The sequence below is a fragment of the Pollachius pollachius genome, assembly GCF_949987615.1.
Source record: "Pollachius pollachius genome assembly, chromosome: 1".
Taxonomy (NCBI): domain Eukaryota; kingdom Metazoa; phylum Chordata; class Actinopteri; order Gadiformes; family Gadidae; genus Pollachius; species Pollachius pollachius.
Window position 1 is genome coordinate 28,227,099 of NC_136934.1, and position 22,426 is coordinate 28,249,524.

A 22,426-nucleotide genomic window follows, 5' to 3' on the forward strand; every position below is an offset into this window, starting at 1 on the left:
CAAATCATCATCATCTCTGCATATTTCTGTCAAATAAATTAATGTCAAGAATCTGTGTGAGTGGGGCTGCCCCAGTCAAAGTACTCCTCACACCATGCACTGCCAGGAATGCGCTGGTTTCCAAGGTGATGGGTTGAAGTTGACCATAGTTGTACAGCCTGGCCCGGAGTGCTTAGGCCTGGGAGTCAAAACACAGACCAGCACAGGTACTCTATTTCAGATAGGCTCCCAAATGTCCTCCGGGCTGCTGTACCTGTCTGGGAAAGTACTGTTTTAAAGAGACCCAATATGGGCATACTTTTTACCACTAAAAGAGCGCTTTTCTAAGTCTTTATTTCCATTTGCCTCTTTCATAAACACAACAGTGTCAGGCGAATGGTATCTAATCACATGATTATTTATCTGCTTATAATGTAAACTGCTTTTATAGTGTCAACATGTAGCAGAAGGACAGGGCTCTTGTGTTGGACTTGGAAATCCAAGCCTTTCTGAATGGGCTTGGATTTATGGCCAATGGGCTTAAATGTCTCAACCACCATTTATCAGGCAGTGAACCATTGATTTCATAGTCAGTATGGGATGGACAGAAATCCCTGAAACACTTTTGTAAGAAAAGCTTTGTTCTGTGACAATTTATTAATTACATTAGTGCCAAGATTGTGTGCCGTCATTCTCAATCAAGGCTAGCTAGAGCTCAGATCTTGAGTTTGTAATTGTTTAAAACAGAAACGGATCAGATGTCCTTCTTCCAGCATTGTTGAATCTGTGGAGAATCATTGAGGTTTGATTGTGTCTCCAGGGTCTATCAGAGCTTGTGGCAGAATACTGGAGTTTCCCAGCCAGTCAATCAATTGCAGATTGGCCCCACGAACCAAACACAAAGCCCCCCCACTCTGCTGGTGTGTGAGGCATGTACATATCTGCATTAGTCACCAGTGAGTTGTCAGGGGGGTGTGATCCAACAATAGCGCTTTGAATGCACGCACACAAACACACACACACACACACACTGGCCCAGTGTCTCTTCTCATCCCTCTCACATTGTGTAGTATTTGTGGGTGTTCAACAGATCTCTGAGCGCTGACACATTCACACGGACATCTATCCCACTCCTGCTGACCAACCAACCCGCTATAGCCCCTCTCTTTAATGTCCCTAGAAACCACAGCAAGACAGCCAAGTGGAGTAGGGGCTTTGTGCTCCACAATGGATGGCCGAGTGGTGGTTGAGGTGGTGGAATGAGGGGTGTTAAATACAGTTGCTGCACCCTGCCCCATGAATCATTGCAGTAGCCGTGGCAATGTAAGGGGAAAGTTTATATATTCTGAACTAGGGACTGAAAATAACTCTGGCGGCTCTGGAGGGGTTGTTCCTGCTGACACTGCAAAACGTCCTGTACACTGCAGGATGTTTCTGACGGAGATGAAATAAAATGCTTACCTTTGGTTGTTTCCTTGTTTGGGGATGACAGGAATGTACGTGGTGATACAGAAAGGAACCCCAGTGGAGAGAGAGAGAGAAAGAGAGAGAGAGAGAGAGCGAGAGCAAGAGCGAGAGCGAGAGAGAGAGAGGAGAAAGCAAGGAAGAATGGGTTATACTCTGTTAGTATTACGATTTCAAAGCCTGTCCATATTTACTCGCATTCCATCTCAAAAATTAACTTTTTAATTGTTCAGATTTAAGAACATACAATTCTTATTTGATCTATAATTGTTTTTGTCCTAGATGCAAATATAACATTGATATAAGAATAGCATCGTCATTACAGTGTGGATACTGTCACCATGTTATTCAATTATTTATTTTCTGATTACAAAATTCTCACTTATTACTGAAGCTGAGGATGCAGCTTCAGACAGCAAACTGAGCTCTGTCTATGGAGACCTTTTTTTGGATGGAGAGGGGCCTTCATATTTAATATATTAGCTTATCGATTTAACTCTGCAATGTGAATGCTTTGTGTGGCAAAACAAGATATATCGCTATGCTCGACAAGATATATATTTTCCTTCCATCAGCAGAAAACATGAAACATATCTAGTTTCTCTTTTCCCATTTGAGACACGGCTTCTGTGATCGCTGCCCTGACCATTTTGAACCGAGCAGGGCGCCATCCACTCTAGTGCCTCCACAGCTGCCTTTGTCCTTCAACTAAACCCAACCGTGTGCTTCCGTTTGCTCGGCAGCATTTAGTTTATTTTGAGTAAATTATAAAGAGACCGAACTAAGTGACAAACTAAGAAACGCCGTAGCTATCTTTTATGCAAACTAGCTTACTACATGATTGGTGAGCACAATTAATGTTTGCTTCCCTTCGTTACTACAATAAACATGTTGTAAGATTGCGTGAGTTATTTTACTGATGAGCTGGTCCTCAAGTGTCATGTTTACTGCTCTGAAGGCCATGCGTATATCCCACTGGTAGCATATGGGACTAGGGTCCTAAAGGTATGCAGTCAAACAATACAGAGATGGAGAACTAGTTAACTATGGCCTCAGTACAGCCTCACAACGCTCAAGTGTTTCAGGAAGTCATGCTTCAGACTTCATGCTTCAATAGGTGAACATGTCTGCAAACATCTGCAGGTAAATTGCTCATGCCCTCAGAATAACAGTTTCAGAATAAGAAATAACATGCAGCAGAGTTGCGGTTGTTAATACACTTAATTGCCTGGTTAAGATTGTCTAGTGCTAAGGTTAATACTGTGAATAATACAAGATGTTACCTCGGCTGAACCCATTCTGCCAAACTCATAACTAAGCTTGAATTCTGCTGTAACTGTAATACCTCATTCCATCCAAATTTTTACCATATGATGGAAAAAAAGACCAAAACATTATTGGATCCACCCAGTGAATCCTGTGTTCCGCTTTAAACAATGCAAGAGACATACATGGAGAGTGAAAGCTTCAGGGAATTCACGGATCTGATGTGGTCTTGACACACAAGTGCCACATACACTCAGAGGGGCCTATTTTAACGGTCTGAAACGCAAGTGAGAAGCGCGAAGCGCAAGTAGCTTTGTAATCATTTGTAATCATTTATAATTATAAATAGGTTTAAAAATACATGATAATCATAACATAGTCCAACAAAGCCTAGACTACTAAAAGTGCTTCTTTAAAGTGCATGGGCCTAAAGTGCAGGGTGCAATGAACAGTTTGAATTGAAAAGAAATTTTAAATCAGTTGAGTGTTCTGATTTAAAAGCCTAATGGTTTGTGGATAAAAACTCCTCTTAAGTCTCTCAGTTTGAGCCATGATGCAGCGTTTGCCTGATTTCAGTGGCTGGAATAGGCTGTTGCCAGGGTAGGAAGAGTCCTTGATGATCCTCGCCGCCCTATTCCAACATCTTTTACTGTAGAGGTCGGGCAGTGATGAGAGTGCTGATCTGCAGCATCTTTCAGCTGCTCGGATTACTCTCTGAAGTGCTTTCCGGTCTTGTTCATGGCTGTTCCCATACCACGATGCCATACACACACACACACACACACACACACACACACACACACACACACACACACACACACACACACACACACACACCGCGCATACCCTCATAGGTTGTTACATTTATATTTGTGTAGCCAATTTTTGACAGAAATAGACATTTACCATTTTCAGATAGTGGTTCATTGCTTTCAGCTCTCTGGTTGGTTTAAACCTCTCCCTATACTTAAAAACTGACTTCTCTCCTGGATCTAAAGCTTAAACTATGTAGTCCCCTAACCCAAAAACCTCCATTCAAAACCACATCTCATATTCAACACATTGCAAACGATGAGAATCCAAAAGGTTCCAGAGCTAACCATAACATTGACAGCCTCCTCAATGGGGCTAAGATCCATAGCAATAAATAATAATAATAATCGATTTCCAAAAAATTCAGAATTTAAATTGAATCGAGAACAAATAAATTGCAGTGCATTGATGAATCGATATTTTTACCCAGCCCTAGTATGCATAGTGATAGTTTTATTCCCAAGAGAACCGTATGGTAATGGTCATGACGGAGGCAGACCTCCATCATATCAATATATCAAAACTACATTGACTCACAGCAGCTTTTGCAGCTTTCCATGTGCAGGGCTTATTTCAAATTAATCACCTTATAAGTTTAAGTGTAAGTCAGGGATCAATGGATTTTCCTCAATGTGTTGCAATCCTTGCAATCCTATAATAGCCAATTATCTTGAAAGGTAAACACTCTTTCAAATATTAATGCTTCCTATATCAAAATAACCCCTTAACATCTTCATCCCGAAATATTTACACACATGAGAAAGCAATCATCTGGCAGACCAATGACAAGATCAGATTCTAAACTTTTCGTCTATCACAACCTTTGTTAGTTAAATTAAAGACAATTCTTTCCCCAAACAAAATTAGGAGCATGCAACAACAAGAGTTATGCATTTCATAACTGTATTTCTATTAGGGGTGTACGGTATAAACGGTATAAAAAATACACCGGTGTGAATTTACGCTACGGTATGGATTTTGACATTACCGTGAAACCGGTGTGACCGGTAGACAGTGTTGTGTGTAACGCGTTACAAAGTAAGTAACACGTTAGTACAGTAACGTAACTACTTTTTCAAGTAAAAAGTAAAGTTACACGCAACTACTGAAAATATGGTAACGAAGCGTAGTTCCTTTTCAATTCGGCGCAAAGTTACTTTTCCCAGGGACAGATTTGACAGTGATACTGCCTTCTCAGGCAGTATGCTATAGCGCAAGCAGGCAGGCGCATTTGCTGCGCGCCTGCCTGCTTGCGCAATAGTCCCTTCACAAGCTCTCATTACACACCATACGAGACGGACGCTGGTAGCGTGAAGCTGTCTCTGCAGCTCACACATCGCTTCCGCAGGCATTTTCCAAAGCCAACCCTGAAGACTAAAAAAGCCAGCGGTGGTACGAGATAACAAACGCTGTCGCTGTTTACCTGTGTATGGTTTCCTTTCAAAATGTTGATAGAAAGGGCTTTAAAGAGATGGTCAAAACACTCGATCCCAGGTATGCGTTACCTGCCTGCACACACTTCAGCCAAATTGAGATGCCAAAACTATACGGCAAGGTCCGCAAGCAAGTGGAGAAAGAAATCAATGCTATTAAACATTTGAGATTTTCAGAGATGGAAGTAACTTGATAAAAGATTTTGCATTTTTTTTATGCAGTTTTACGGCCTAACCAGTATTTTACCCCTTCAGAAGCATTTACATCTAAATTAGAAGCTAAAATTAACATACGTGATATAATACCGTTGCCATCTATGCCTCAAATCATACCGTGATATAGAGGTGGGGAAAAAAATCGATTTTTCGATGCATCACGATTCTCTCTAGAACTATTCCGTGTCGATGCAGATAAATCAATATTCTGTATTAAAAATATATATATATATTTTATTTATCTTCAGTGTGTATTGGCCAATCTGATTTGTCTTGACACGATTGCGATTCAGCCTACGCATAGCATGCACGCAAACTCACAGCCAGAATCAAGAACTCCTTCTAATTCAAGAGCAGCTTTTTCTTTAATGACATAGAAAATAAAGATTAGAAAGAAAAGAAAACTGAAACCTATTTTTTACATACTTCCATATTGTGTTGTAATGCAAGCTGCATTGATTATTGCATTGTTCATAGAAAGTCATATTTGTGACAAAAGCTTTTTCTCAAATAAAACATTAGATTAAGTTAATTAATCTGTTGATGTCTTTAATGATCATCACAAAAGTAGGAAATGATTAGCAAACTCTGAGTAGCAAACTCAGATGTATATATATATTTTCGAAAATCACTCATGGACATGTACATAAAAAAAATTGTTGCATCGAGATGCATCGATAATCGTTTTAGAATCGAATCGTTGACCTCATAATCGGAATCAAATCGAATCGTGAGGTGCCAAGAGATTCCCTCCCCTACCGTGATATACATTTCACTCCATACCGTACAGCCCTAATTTCTATTACATTTCACATAATTTGATCTACACAAACTATGTATCATATGAAAGCTGATACTCCACTGATTCCAACAATCGCAACCGACTCATCAAACATCGCCGAATTAGTGGCAAAAAAACTATTAAAAATAAAATTCACTTTTTCTATTTTCAAGAAATTATTATGCCTCACCTTTGTTGTTTTTGTCATCAATATTGTGTTTGAATGCATAAAACCACCATCAAAGGGAAATCTAGTGTCTGGACACCATCTTATACTGAACACGATGTTTGCAATCAATGTTTAGTAGCAAAGAGAGGGTTTCAGAGGAAATAGGTAAATTGCCTTTGATCAGAACAAATGTTCTTCATCGCTATCTGGTGGCTGTACTTTCCTACAGTTCGTGAGATGGCTGAACCGCAATATCGTGATTTATAAAAGTTCTAGACTTTACAGATTTGTTTTGCCTTAATGAGCAAGTGAACCTCCTCTTGTAACTGGGATTGCAAGTGTCATATCCCACATGTAAAACCTAAATGTGTTTGTGCGGAGGGCTCTGGGAATGAGGGGGCATGTTACAACCCACGGCAACTTTGTGATACTTCTCTAGTTACGTTGTTGTGTATTAGCTATAATTTACAATGTTGTATATTAAATTAACCACACACTGACTGTGGCGTTATACTGAGAGGCTTAATCCATGCTCAGATGCGGCTATAAATTGCTACTCAGACGGAGCTCCACACTTCAACAACATACTGTGTGTTGTAATTGTCCGGGAAGCCTATAACTCTCTTGCTGAAGCGATCATCACAATCAAGCATTAAGCCGCTGCCCAGACGATGGAAAGCTAGTTACATTTTGGACATGTTAACTATACATTGTCTGTGCGTTGTCTACATAGATGACTGTGTTGACAATCATATTAAGACACATTACCAGGTTTATGGGGAACACAACCAACTTAATCATATAAGACACATTACCACGTTTATGGGAAACACAACCAACTTATTCCAGCACCTGCCACAGAGACATGCTATGGAATGGCAGGTGTTTGCAGCACAAACAGAAGAAGAGGCCAGTTCAAGACACAAAGCGCCTGCACAGAAGCAGTTTACCTTTGCCGCAGCATCAGTCATTCCTCATGACCAGAAAGGCCCGCGGTGGCAGCGCTCAAAGATGTGTTGACATCATAATTCGCAAAAGATATGCCCCTATTTATAAATTGGGAAAAAGGCCTTCTTTAAGATAGTACAAAACATCTGTTTTGGTCTTTTTATTTTGTTAAGAGAAAAAACAGAAAAAACTACATTAGTTAAACTTTGAAAAAATCTATTATTTTTAGGCCAAACGCCCAGCACTATTTGGATTTTTCGCCTGAACCTTCCTCTACTAAAACCTCTTTATTTTTGTTGTACTTCACTTCATCACATGATTTATTAACATGTTGTGCTAAGGCCCAAATTACTAAAGGGTTACCAACTGATAACGCTCAAGGTGGTATTCCCATTACCTTAGAAATTGGTCTAGTGATGAAGAGGTTAAAACTTTAAAATCACCCAATACAAATTTGAGTAGGGATGGGGATCATTAATATTTATTGATATCAATACCATTTTCAATACTCCTAAATGATCCGAGTCTTTATCGATACCACTATCAATACTTATATTAATTGGTGGAAAAACGACGCGATTTTAGTGATGAGGAAAATATTTAGGAAATAAATAATTGTATTTTAAATTAAATATGTAATTCCTAATAAATATTGACATCAGTAGTTTTAATTATATATACTAAAATGATTAGAAAACTATACAACTGTATTAGTAATACAGAAACATGAGTAATACAGTATTACTCATGTTTCTCACCAAAAACTAAATTTACCGTTTCTTTATGTTACATTTGAACACATCATGATAACCTAACAGTCATTTTACTGAGCCAACTTCAACACATCATCACACAGCACATCTGAAACTTTATTTGCTTTTCAAGATAACTAGCTTGTATGCTACCGATTACAACACCGATTTCACGATTGGATTACTATTTTGACGGGACTGACGGGACTAGCGACAACGTCTGTGTGTGCGATTACTGCTCGTACTTTGCGTGGATGGTTAAGACGGGCCCCTCTGTGGTGCGACAGGAGAAGGACGAGACAGAGTCTTTTCAACTCGGAGACAGTCGAAGGTACTACATTTGGCCTTTATTTGATGCACAATGCTAATGTGCTTGGCCGTTGAGGTTGTGTTCCCCCCTTTACAATAAATGATTTTCGCCCGTTCAGCCATCCTCGCGGGCAAAGTTAACTGCCAGACTTCACTTGTTTTACTTGTAATACCTGTTTGCTTACAATTCCATTCAGAAACATTAGTGGACATGCTTCAGTGATAGGATTGATTTGATTTAAATGCCGTGACGCGGCTCGAGGGACACAACATTACGTTACAGGACCTACGGGACAAAAATAATAATAAATGAATGAAGGGACTCGATAGCCCAAACGTTAATGATTTCCGGGTTTTGAAAAAAGTAGAACCGGGTTTCGATCCCCATTCCTAAGTCAGGAGAATATTATATACTGAGAAGCATCAATCCTAAACTATTCTGTATCTTGGCTACCTCTATCATCAGGAAACTACTGTAAACCCAGAGCCAAGACAATGTACCAGCCTAATGAGTCAAAGTCCCAAGGCTAAAGGCAAGTTTTAGATCCCAAATCCGCCTTAAAGGACAATTCCGGTGTTTTGAACATTGAGCCCCATTTCTGGTTTGTCTAGGATGAAGTAGAGTGGTTGACACCGAAATTTTGACTATTGGCCCTAATTCGGGTATTTGGCTCATTTAGAATCGCCCCTGCCTGCTTCAGAATGGCTGGCTATGGGCATTCAAAAACCTGTCCTTAAAACAACCGTAAGCGTTTGTTTTCAGAAATGTGCAACTCACCGAGTGGTAAGTGGTGTTCGTTGATGTTCCAAATAAAGTATCATAGTGAAATACAGTTTCTGTCGTGTTTTATTTGGCATTTTGTAAATCCATTCTGTTGGAAGACTTATTGCTCGTTGATCCGAAACGGAAAGGGGGGCTGGTTGTAGTCTTTTCGCTCGGTCTAGCCCTACTGTAGATATGGAGAGCAGAGCGAAAAGACTACAATCAAACGTAAACAGCTTTGTTTCCGTTTCCGGTTTCAGTTTCAATTGGATTTACAAAATGCCAAATAAAACATGAAAGAAACTGTATTTCGCTACGATACTTGATTTGGAACATCAACGAACACCACTAACAACTCGTGAGTTGCACATTTCTGAAAACAAATGTTTAGGGTTGTTTTAAGGACAGGTTTGTGAATGCCCATAGCCAGCCATTCTGAAGTAGGCAGGGACGTTTCTAAATGAGTGAAATACACGAGACAGGACCAATATAAAAAAATTCGGTGTCAACCACTCTATTTCACCCTAGACAAACCAGAAGCGGGGCTCAATGTTCAAAATACCGGAATTGTCCTTTAATGATTAGCTTTTTCATGAGCATTACACTTCATGCAAATAAACTGGTTTCCATAATACAACATTTGTGCCATTTAAAGGGCTAATCATGTGCTGAGTACCACTTCATGACACCACCAGTATTTTAGGCAGAGTAAACAGCCTCCAGCTTAATAGATATGGGCATAGATAGCAATCACATACAGTCTAAGCTTTTGTCTGGTTTGCACCAAGAGAGAATCTAGCACCAACCAAAGTGGGACTTTTTGTTAAATGGGCCATTGCTCCCTACAAGAGAAGACATTCACCTTGCTTCCTACCAAGGGAATATGTATATACAGTGGGGCAAAAAAGTATTTAGTCAGCCACCAGTTGTGCAAGTTCTCCCACTTAAAAAGACGAGAGAGGCCTGTAATTTTCATCATAGGTAAACCTCAGCTATGAGAGACAAAATAAAAAAAAAAATCCAGAAAATCACAACTTCTGATTTTTTAAGAATTTATTTGCAAATTATGGTGGAAAATAAGTATTTGGTCACCTACAAACCAGCAAGATTTCTGGCTGTCACAGACCTGTAACTTCTTCTTTAAGAGGCTCCTCTGTCCTCCACTCGTTACCTGTATTAATGGCACCTGTTTGAACTCCTTATCAGTATAAAAGACACCTGTCCACAACCTCAAACAGTCACACTCCAAACTCCACTATGGCCAAGACCAAAGAGCTGTCAAAGGACACCAGAAACACAATTGTAGACCTGCACCAGGCTGGGAAGTCTGAATCTGCAATAGGTAAGCAGCTTGGTGTGAAGAAATCAACTGTGGGAGCAATTATTAGGAAATGGAATACATACAAGACCACTAATAATCTCCCTCGATCTGGGGCTCCACGCAAGATCTCACCCTGTGGGGTCAAAATGATCACAAGAACGGTGAACAAAAATCCCAGAACCACACGGGGGGATCTAGTGAATGACCTCCAGAGAGCTGGGACCAAAGTAACAAAGGCTACCATCACTAACACACTACGCCGCCAGGGACTCAAATCCTACAGTGCCAGACGTGTCCCCCTGCTAAAGCCAGTGCATGTCCGGGCCCGTTTGAAGTTTGCTAGAGAGCATTTGGATGATCCAGAACAGGATTGGGAGAATGTCATATGGTCAGATGAAACCAAAATAGAACTTTTTGGTAAAAACTCAACTCGTGGTGTTTGGAGGAGAAAGAATGCTGAGTTGCATCCAAAGAACACCATACCTACAGTGAAGCATGGGGGTGGAAACATCATGCTTTGGGGCTGTTTTTCTGCCAAGGGACCAGGACGTCTGATCCGTGTGACGGAAAGAATGAATGGGGCCATGTATATTGAGATTTTGAGTGAAAACCTCCTTCCATCAGCAAGAGCACTGAAGATGAAACGTGGCTGGGTCTTTCAGCATGACAATGACCCCAAACACACCGCCCGGGCAACGAAGGAGTGGCTTCGTAAGAAGCATTTCAAGGTCCTGGAGTGGCCTAGCCAGTCTCCAGATCTCAACCCCATAGAAAATCTTTGGAGGGAGTTAAAAGTCTGTGTTGCCCAGCGAAGGCCCAAAAACATCACTGCTCTAAAGGAGATCTGCATGGAGGAATGGGCCAAAATACCAGCAGCAGTGTGTGAAAACCTTGTAAAGACTTACAGAAAACATTTGACCTCTGTCATTGCCAACAAAGGGCATGTAACAAAGTATTGAGATGACCTTTTGTTATTGACCAAATACTTATTTTCCACCATAATTTGCAAATAAATTCTTTAAAAATCAGACAATGTGATTTTCTAGATTTTTTTTTTTTCATTTTGTCTCTCATAGCTGAGGTTTACCTATGATGAAAATTACAGGCCTCTCTCATCTGTTTAAGTGGGAGAACTTGCACAATTGGTGGCTGACTAAATACTTTTTTGCCCCACTGTATATGCCTTTACTACACCACACACGTACAAAACACTCAATGTCCTATTTTACCTTTCTGCTTGATAGATGTCACAAAAACAATACACTCTGGATTTTCAAGCAGGGTATATTACAAGCCTATAAATAGCCATGTAATGTACCCAAATGTGGTCCAGATCATAATGTTTTATTTCATCAGGCAGTTCTAGAGCTGAAATCTCACTTCATAGACACTCTTGTTCCTTATCATTTATAATTATTATAATAGTGAAAAGTCGTGAATTATTTTGGACCAGATTGACAATGTGGGACTTGCTTCTGAAACTTGTGTGTTTCAGAGAGGCTCAAAGCACAAACTGTAAACTGTAAAACATAAATATATACATTTAGGAATATGAAAATACAGTGCTAATTGAAGGTCTCCAAAGTAATGAGGATATCTTCCATTGCTGTTGTTGTTCCCCTCAAAATCTGAAGGGCTTTTACAATTTGCTTAATGTAGAAGCTGAGAGGCTTGAAATGCTGGCTTAAACGAAGTGAAACAACTTATTCAGTGGAAGGGTTCGCACATACACGCAATGAGCAAAATGAAAAGACAAAAGGAACATTCCTGAGGGATGCAAAGGAAAAGGATCTCATTGTCATTTGGAAAACAAATTGTTTGAAAGGCGACGACACTTGGGTAACATGGATGACCAAATACAAATACATCTGCAGAAACCATTCCATTTCTACTTACCAGCATTACACCAAGAGGAAAGCTTCAAACTCAAGCCCCCTTAATCAACACCAACTGCTGGTGCAGGAGGAAGATGCATATCGGGGAAAAGGAAAGTGATAATTACAGCCAGGAGACAGAGAAAATGACCTCGAGATAGAAAATGATCCCGCTTGGGTTATCCTCATTCTTTTTGATAACAAGCAGATAAGGAAGCAAATTGCATGGTTCGACTCAACTACTAGGTATGTTGTGATAAACAAACAATGCAGCTTTTTGGGCTGGGAGTTCTCTTTTCGTTACTTTTGTTTAAATTACTCTCCTTTTATAATAAACAGTCTTCATTAGCTTTCATAAAACCCTAATCTTGTTTAGACTGTGTATTATAAAGGAAAGTCATTTTAAACAAAAGTAATGGAAATACGAGAACTCCTAGCCCCTATATAATAGTTCTGTAAAAAGCTGCACGTCATTGTTTAGCAGCTAATGTACTACCCATTAGCTGAATCCAACAGTGCAATTTGCTTCCTTATCTAGTATCAACCCACACAAAGGGTTTGTGTGTTCTCTTCTTTTTCATTACTTTTGTTTAAATTGTATTTCACTTCATTATAAACAGACTACACATTTGTTTTCATTAAACTAACATTTTTGAGCAATGGAAAATAAGACAAGATCATCTTCCTGCAAGACCCATTTTCACCCACTTAGTGGACTTTTAATCAAACTGTCAGACGTTGATGGAGCCGCCGGGCCATTCTAGATGTAATACACCTCCATTGTGTGGGTTTAAGGGGCATTCCCCTGCTAGTGTGCTTTAACACTGATCCCCTCCTACTCCGCACACCACAGCCCAATGTATTTCCCCAGGCTTTCCATACCCACCTTGCATTGTATCGCCACCTCTGAGGATACCAGACTGGGGCGTGAAAATTAAATGCTTTTTCAGATTCACATTTCAAATTAGCCAAGCATGGCTCAGAAGGTGAGATCAATCCAGATAATTGAATTCATATAGTTTGGAACTTATGTGGGCCTGACAAGGAAACTTAACAAGCCTCATTATCATCATCATTAAGATGAGCGCTTCATTTCACAAAGGGAAAACAATGGACAAGAGAGCTGTCACGAGTGTGTGCACCATGGGACATGGCGGAAATAACAAGCCTAATATTGCTAAGCCATCAAGCCAAACAGCCATACAGCCCATATAACATTCTTCAAATAGCTTCCATGTTCACATGGTGCAATTCAATCCCTGCCAAATCTCAGTAACGTGAGGGTATATTCTTTAACTCAAAGCCTCCCTGGAATTAATGACACAATACAGTGGATCTGTCTTAATATGGGCTTTTCTCAATTCCCATTAGCACGGCCGAGGATCACCCATGAAAGATGCTAATTACATGGCATGAACCAAGGGTCGATTTCTAAATTGGTGTCATAGAACACGTACCTATACAATCCAAAACCTGTTCCCAGAAAAGAACCAAAGTCCCAAGGATGTTCAATGTTCCTAAAGGAAATACTCAGACGTTGACATATTTCAAACTCAGGTGAACAGATGTCCTGAAGAACATGCAAAGCTTAGGGCTTAGACTAGGGATGGGCATTCGATTAAGTTGTCTTAGTCGATCGTCGGGAGAATTAACAATCAATTAGTCGATTAATTGTTAATATTTTACATTAAAATTTAGTTCCGACCAAGTATAACAGCACCGGGACTTTTAACTATACATGTATCACTCCGCTGTTTATGTTCTGCAAGCTAGTGTGTGTGTTGCTTGGCAACAGCTCAGTCCCAGTCACGGATCCATTTGTGCTGGCGGTGCCAAATAAATCATTAAATAAACAAACAAATGTTAACTAATTAATGGTGCTTGTAGAACTGTTGTATAAAAGCAATATCACACTCGAGGTTGTGCTGTGGTAGTGAATATCAGCACGGCTGTGATTATCAATCACACAATCACAGCCGTGCTGATACAATCCCTCTCGTGTGATACTGCATTAGTATTTATATGCTATATTCAAAATGCAATGAAAATACAAAAACAGCGTGTTTTCCTCATTGGGATCTTTATTATTAGATGAACAACTCAGTTAAACCAGATCCGTTCAAAAGTTATGCGCTACTCTGCTCTAAGCAACGGAGCCTGCAGCTCGAAGCCGGTGCTTATGAACATAACTAAAAATAAACACAACCCTAGTTTCTTCCCAAAATAATAACAATAATAATATAAAAAAAATCAATCATGTAATAACTTAACCAAAAATATATTATACTTAATTCGGACAGGTTTTGCCAAATGTAACGCAAAATATAAAAAAAAGGCAGAGAAAGAAGGCCGAGAACAATGAATTAGGCTTAGTAACAAAGCTCTGAAAATAGAACCAGTAACTCACACAACTTCAGCACCAGTCTACGGATTTTTATTCAGAAAGATGAGCATGTTGACATGCTCTGGGGTCAGACGCGACCGCAGCCTGGTGACCGTCAGTCCAGCCGCCGAAAACACCCGCTCTGAGGGGACAGACGTTGCCGTGATGCACAAATACCTCCGTGCTAACTTGGCAAGGCGGGGGAACCGTATTTCATTAACTTTCCACCAGCCTGTAGGGGTGCAATCCAGAGGTGGGGGGGCCTCCCTCAGAAAATTCTTTATTTGTGCTTCGATGCCAACCTCACCTTGAGTGGTAGGCCTATAGTCCACCCCAAGAAGTTGTGCCATAGCAGAGACCTGGGACTGAGAGGCCGCGACTCTAGTGTCTGCGTTCCCCTCGTCCGTGTCAGACAACGGAGGCTCCTCGTCTCCCCAGCCTCTGGGATAGCCGCCCTACCGATCTCCACTGCCTCTCCCAGTTCAACCAGTTTCGCATTAGCAGCCGTTTTCTGTGTTGGGTTAAGAAAGCCCAGGTGCTTGTGGCGAGGGTCCAGCATTGATGAGATCATGGGGGGCGGATGACAGAAACTCATCAGACTGAACCTGTAAATATATGATGGGGGAATCAATTAGAAACTATCTAAATAGGCAATTATTTTAATTATGTAAAATCATTTAAACTAAGATAAAAAAGTTTAGCTTACATTCATTCGCTTGATGAGGGAGGACCGCACTTTTGCTTTGAATTCGCTGAGTCTGGGCCCGTCTTCTTCACTGCGCATGAGGTGGATATTGATGAGGCCGAAGGTAATGGGAAATGTGTTCGAGATGGAGACGTCTTTCTCTGCAGACATAACCGTGGTGGCACATTTAAGTGCTGACAGCACAGGCTGTGTGTCCTCCATCATCTGCCAGTGCTCATCCTTCAACTCCAGGATCCTGGAATCTTGAAGCTTAGTCACGGTTCGGTCCGAAAGCACAGCAGCAACAGCCCACCGCTGCTCCACCAGCCGATCAAACATCTCGCACACGGAGTTCCACCGTGTTTTACAGGACTGAATAAGCCGATGAGTTGCGAGGCCCATTTGCTTCTGTTTCTGTTGCAGTGCATTGGTTGCTGCGGTGCTGTGATGGAAGTGGCTAATAAGTTTACTAGCCGCTGATATAACCCAATATAGATAGATGGCAAATCCGTCATTTATGGCCAGTGGGTGTGCAAAGCAGGCAACGGAAATCCAGTTCACTCTGGTGGGACTGTTGGCGGCAACAATATTGGCCGCATTGTCATGAAGGCATGCAATAACTTGGTCTTCAAGTCCCCATTGATCTACAGCGTCATTCATTTTATCAGCGAGCTTGTCAGCTGCATGCCGGCCGGGCAGGCTTTCTGTGAGCAGGACCGCTGAGTTCATTTGCCAGTCATCACTGATGTAGTGGCAGGTGATTGTGATGTAGCTCTCGGCTGTTAACGCGGTCCAGCAGTCTGTGGTTAGATCAACTCTTTCAGTTGTGCTCAAATCTTTTAGCAGCTTCTGTTCTTCATAGTGAGTTTCTATCAGTCTGGTGATGGTACGTCGTGACGGAATGTGATATGCTGGTTCCAATAAGTTTATCAGTTTTCGAAAACCTTCGCCCTCAACGATACTTAAGGGCAGCATATCCATCTCAATGAACTTGCAGATCCCTTGGGTAATTGTCTTTGCTCATTGAGCATCGCAGCTCCTCTGTGTCCGTGCTAACATCGAGTCGATGCTAGGTTGAGACTGAGAGCACGATGCACCGCCACTAACCAGGGTCGGATACGCGTTGTTCAAGTGGTACATCATTTGAGTCGTGGCCGTGTTGTACTTAAACACAGCTTTGCAGTGTTGGCAGTGAACTAAGTCAATTTTTAAATCATAATGGTCACACACCAGAGTTCGCCGTGGCCTTGTCCGCTTCATGATTACTTTTGAAATACACGGACTCGCAGGTGATCGAGCAGGCCTGGGGCGTTTTTTTTTTTTTTTCAAATATTGCCCGTGTGGTAAAATGTTTAATTGCACACTGCATTAGTTTAATCGATGAAAAATGTACGTAATCAACGAAATTCTTAACGATCAATTAGTCGATCGTTGATTAATCATGCCCATCCCTAGCTTAGACCCCCGGGCGCCTCCACAGAGGGTATACAGTAGGGATGGGCAAAACGATTATTTTCCGGGAATCAGTTCTTTCAGTTCCGTTCACTATCACGGTTCGTTCATTTGATTCGTTCGTTTGATTCGTTCGTTAAGTCAGATGGTCTGCTACGTCATTTGACAGGGAATCGGAAATTCTGGAATAAATGTTAATCAACATGCATGTAGCCTACTACTTTCTAATGTTCTGGCGAAATTACCCAGGTTAAGTGTAAATATTAAGCATATATTTAAAGCACAAATTAGCCTTTTTTTTCATAAATATCCTTAATACATAATGGGGTGCAGTAAGAATTATATGGCGTCTTCCAAGTAGCGCTAATAAGCAGTGAAGCACGTTAGCAACTAGACCAAACAAGACTCGTAATGGTACGTAAAAACAATGCTTCATTAAAGCATGCAATTGTGATGTAGAACAAAATAAAAAGAAAACATAAAGTGCTTGCATGATATTGAAGCCTACAGCAATCGTAAGTTAACGTGTGTGGTGGTGCCTCATCATTACCCATGGGCCATTGCAACGCGATTGCTACCTAGTCTCATTGGCTGAATCGATGAGAACGTTTTAGACTCAATCTATATAAGGTCGCGGGGAGACAAAGCTCTGTTCGTTTGTATATTTTATTTACGTGACCATATTTTTGTTATATGTTTAAAAAAAAAGAAAAAATTATCAGTTCTTGTCGTTCACCTTCAGGACTCGTTCATTCTGACCGAATCGTTCGCGACCGACCCATCACTAGTATACAGGGAAATGACATGGCTTTTACCACAAAGAGCGGTTAACATGCAAGACTATATTCAGCAATAACAAGCTAAATTAATTTTGAGTCAATACTACATAAAGTTAAAGCTAGGGAAGGCATTTTTTTTAAAAAGCATTTTTAATCAAAATTGCAGAGAAAATGATCTTTATATTCCAACAGCGATCAATAAGTCCAATTCTCTGACAAAAAATTGAAAAATATCCTGTGTATGTGGCGGTCGCATGTAATCGAATGAAATGATGGGCTACCTGTCTGTCTTACTACCTACCAAGCTACCTGTCTGTCTACCTACCCAGCTACCTGTCTGTCTTCCTACCGACCCAGCTACCTAGTCACACTCTGCCAGTGCACTCATTGCTCAAGACCAGAGCATAGACAATGCTAAACATTTTGCTAAAACTAGCGAGCTAGTCAGGTGTTTTGGGTCGGTGGCTTTGAAGTGAGGCCTGAACGTTTTTTGTTTTTTTTTCAGTTGGATACTTTCAAAATCTAGCTTACTCGTTCTTGCAAATTGTCTACCCTGGCTTTAGGGAGAGAACCACAACCAATAAAGAATGCTCTATTTGTTATAATGCATGCAACACTTTGGAAAACATACATGTGTGGGTTTTGCAGTTCACTAAAGTACATCAGTAAAGTGTGTGAGGTTAAAGTGTCCTTGACCCCGTCTAGCTTTATAAAACGAGACCTTGGCAAAAAAAACATTAACAGAACCTATCCTGCTGGATAAGTGAAGGCATTTTACATCCATATTTTCTGCAAACTTGCCATTTGCTATTCATTCCGGTGCAAACTTGTGACATGAGAATTTAGTATCTGTACAGGAATTGCCTCGAATCTTGCAGCAATTCCTAGAAATTGAATAATTAATGGATGATTATTATAGATAATAACAAAGAAGAAGAAGAAGAAGAAGAAGAATAGTCATGGAAAGAGCCACTCTAAGATGTAAAAAGCCACTTACTTGAACAGCTATTACAATTTAACAAGCTCAATACCACTTAATTCTGCTTGGAACTCGAGATGCCATTCTAGATTAATGCCATTTTAATTCTACCAGAAGAAAAATAGAAACCCCTATCCAAGGGGCCATCCATTTGGTTGAAATCTGCAAACTTTCATGCTTACTTTGGCTCAAATGGCCTTGCATACTGTTTATATAAACTCATGTGAAACATTTATATGAATGAGAGAACAAGCACAAAGAACCATCTTGAGTAATTCTTAAATCGTCAAACAATTCTATTTGCACCCATGGGTAATCAGGTCAGCTGTCTAATCACGGGTGACAAAGCACAGCAGCTTAGCAGCAAATATCAATGAAATGAAAAGAATGCAGCCTGCAAATCTGCCCGCTAAACATTTGTGAAGAGGTACAATTCCAAGCCAATTTATGGAAAAACCATCACACGAGGATTAGCTTGTTAATATCAATGGTATTAATATATTCCGATTTTTATTTATTTTAACCCATGATGAAAATGTTAGCTCCTCCCTACAAGACCGTAATCTTTCCGGATTTATGTTCCTTTTTTAACAATAGGCTAGTACAAGGTTCAAAGAGGGAAGCAGGCACGTGGGGCTAGTTTCATCAACACCTGTCTCCATTAGAGAAAATGTTTATCTATCTATCAACAAGCAAAGTAAATCCCAAGGCCCTGATGTCTGAGCAATAACACTACACTCACGGAATCAAATGGAAATAAGACTTGAATTATGATTTGATATAACTTGTGAAAGGCAGTTGGGGGCATCGTCACATACCCAGTCATCAGAGAGAGTGGGCCCAATTTTAACGGTCTGAAAGGCAAGTGAGAAGCACCAAACGCAAGTAGCTTTGTGGGCGGTTCTATGGCGATGTTGCTATTTTACCGGCGGATAAATGGAACTTGCGCCCGACACAAATCTAAAAAGGGTTGGTCTGAAGTAGCCTAATTACCCGTAGGTGTAGTTTGGGCGTAACGTGCAATAAACCAATGAGAGTGCCATCTCCCATCCCCTTTAAGAGACATGAGCGCATTTGAATCTGTCATGTTGATATTTTGACAGCACGTTTGCAGTCTCCGATGAGACAGATGCATGACCACATGAATTTTAAACTTCAAATGGCTCAGTTTATGGCCAAATAATATGGCCTAATTCACATATGGAATAGCGTTTTCTTCCACAGCTTCAGAAATACTGAGTCCTCAAATACATTTTGGCAAAGAAAACTTAACACACATATGATATGCGGTAACTGTGGTTCTGTTTAATGATATACGCAATACATTAACAAACATCGTTTCTTACCAGTATTGTATGCATTATCGCTATCGACTTGTGTTCCTAATATGCATGTGTCCCCCCATTAATATACATTGCCATGGACTGTATTATGTGTTACGTGTTTAGTTTGCGTGTGTTTAAACTAGGGCTGTCAAATTAACGCTTTAATTTCGATTAATTAATCACAGAAAAAATAACGCGTTAAATAAATTAACGTAGATTAATCGCGCTTCTATAGTGCCCTTTGACCCGGTGCGTAATTTGCGTTGAAACAAAATGGAGGCAGACGAGAAGACGCTGCTCGGCCCCGTGAACGAAAAGCTCAAGTTTCAACTCCCAGACGGAACTGTAGATAGGAACACCGTTATCTGCGATCTCTGTAGTAAGGAATTTTCTTATCACTGGAGTTAATCAACCCTTGAATATCACCTCAACGCAAAACATTTGGTAGCAAGCTCGCAGGTACGAGCTGCCACAGCCCCTGAAGCTGAAGCTAGCAGGCAGCCTCGTCAAGCCACACTCGACTGAGATGCATTGAATCTTGAGTAGGATGGAAATGTTATTAATTTGAACTTATAATGCACCGTATGTTGATGAAAGACATGTTTTAATATAAAAGAGGCATTGAACTTTAAAGTCTTTTATGTCTATTATTCATTGAATCACTCATCTGCCATAATTTACTTGAATTAAATTATTTTGAAATACTTTCTCGGAAAAATGTAAGCATGCGATTAATTTAGATTAATTAATCACAGAGCCTGTAATTAATTAGATTTTTTTTTTTAATCGCTTGACAGCCCTAGTATAACAGATGGATGCACACAAGCGCGCCCACATTCATTAATTATTTTACATACACACACGCGTGCCCGCATTCATTCATTCTTTTTAACACTCACTCGCGGTAAAACAATGTTTTCTCACGATCAAATACTAATCAATCCTAAAAGTTATGGGCTTGTTCATGATCTCTGTTTTAAGAAAATATGTGTTTGCTGTACGGTGTTTGCAGATGCATTGATTTAAAAGTACAACTTATTACCGCTGTATCAGCTGTTCTTTCCCAAATAATTTACCAAGAATGTGTGGCTAGGTAGATGAGAGAAGCAAAGTGTATGCGCGAGGTCCATAAGCAAAATTATGCATGCAACCTTAAAATAGCATCTGAACAACGTGCCACTGCCTTTAAACCAGGTATTTCCTGGTTTGTGGTGGAATTGTTTTCTGAAACGGCAAAATAGCACCAGGGAACGTTTGCGCCACAACACACCTCCTCCTTTCGTTGAACCGCCCCTTGTGTCGCAAGATCATTCCCTAATTTACCGACGCGTGGCGGTGAAGGGAAAAGAACGCTCTGCGCCAGTTGCGAACTAGCAACGATACATGCGTCAGCTTTTTGTTCTGCAATGTAAAGCTGAAAAAACAGATACATTAAAGGTCCCATGGCATAAAAAAAAAAACAGTGGCTAGGAATGGCGATAGGTGTAAAGCAAGTCATGGGTATCCTGCTCCGCCTTTGAGAAAATGAAAGCTCAGATGGGCCGATTTGGAAATCTCCCTGTATGTCGTCATAAGGGGAAAGGTTACCTCCCCTTTCTCTGCATTTCCTGCCCAGAGAATTTGGCCCGCCAATGAGACAATGAGCTACGACCGTGCGAGCGCCGGTCGTAGCTCTGCTGCTGGTGTTATGGCGCATAAAACGCAACATAATAACGCAAGCTTGTGTAAAGCTCCCATTTGGTGAAAAGACTGCAGTTGGGTTCTCCGACGACTCCATGTCCACGACATGGAGGTGAAAGGGATTGTCTCCTGCCGGGGCTCTTCCACTGGGGCTCCTCCGCCGGGAGTCCAGCGAGAGCACCAGAGACAAGATAGTACCAGAGATGTCGGAGAACCCGACGCAGTCGTTTAAGATTCATAATATCATCCGGAGGCGCACACAGCTTTCGGCCCTGATATTATATATTCTATTATATAGATATCTATATTTTATATTATATTATTTAGATATAGAGCTCCAGGACTCCCACCGGAGCTTCCAGATTGTTCTAGAATATCTTACAGAACACGGCCAAAAGCTGTGTGGGCATCCGGATGATATTATGAATTCGAGCCATTGCGATACATTCACTGTTAACAGTAGCGCATGGTACCGTGGCCAAAAGCTGCTCAGGGCCACACCCTCCACCTTGACCCACCTATCTCCTCCTCGTTAGCATTTAAAGCTACAGACACAGAAGCGGAACGTTTCTAGACAGCTCATTGTGTGGCTGGCTCGTAGTGGCTGTAAATCTGCACCAGGTTGAATTTGGGGAAAGAAACTTCAGATACTGTATCTAGGATATTTGGGATCTTTCACACAAGAGCTCTAACCTGTAGGGTGATTGTCCACCTTTGCCAGTGCAATGTCAGTCGTTGGAGCTCTTACATTACCAATGCATGTACAGATGATTGAGAAGCTGCTATGAGATAGCACCGCACTTAGCATACATTTACTATTACGTTAAAGCAAAACTCAAAGAATATGAGTTAGGCCAAGTTATGGAGAACAGCGGGACGGGTCTATTTTTGTTATGAATCTGTACACGTTCCTGAAACCCAAGCTCCGTTAACCAACAATAATGTTACTGCTAGTACTACTACAGGGACTTACTTATGATACTACTACTACTACTACTACTATAGGGACTTACTAATGATACTACTACTACTACTACTACTACTCCAGGGACTTG

At 40.8% G+C, this 22,426-nt stretch overlaps 1 protein-coding gene across 4 annotated transcripts in view; it reads right to left on the reverse strand.

Moving 5' to 3' along the window:
* The window catches only part of kif13a (kinesin family member 13A), a 105,816-nt gene that overhangs the window by 81,555 nt on the left and 1,835 nt on the right, over positions 1–22,426 (reverse strand). For all 4 annotated transcript variants that reach the window (XM_079755679.1, XM_079755678.1, XM_079755680.1 and 1 more), the window contains exon 3: positions 1,441–1,453. In XM_079755679.1, coding sequence (XP_079611805.1) covers positions 1,441–1,453 — 13 coding nt within the window. The remainder of the gene's footprint in view (positions 1–1,440; positions 1,454–22,426) is intronic.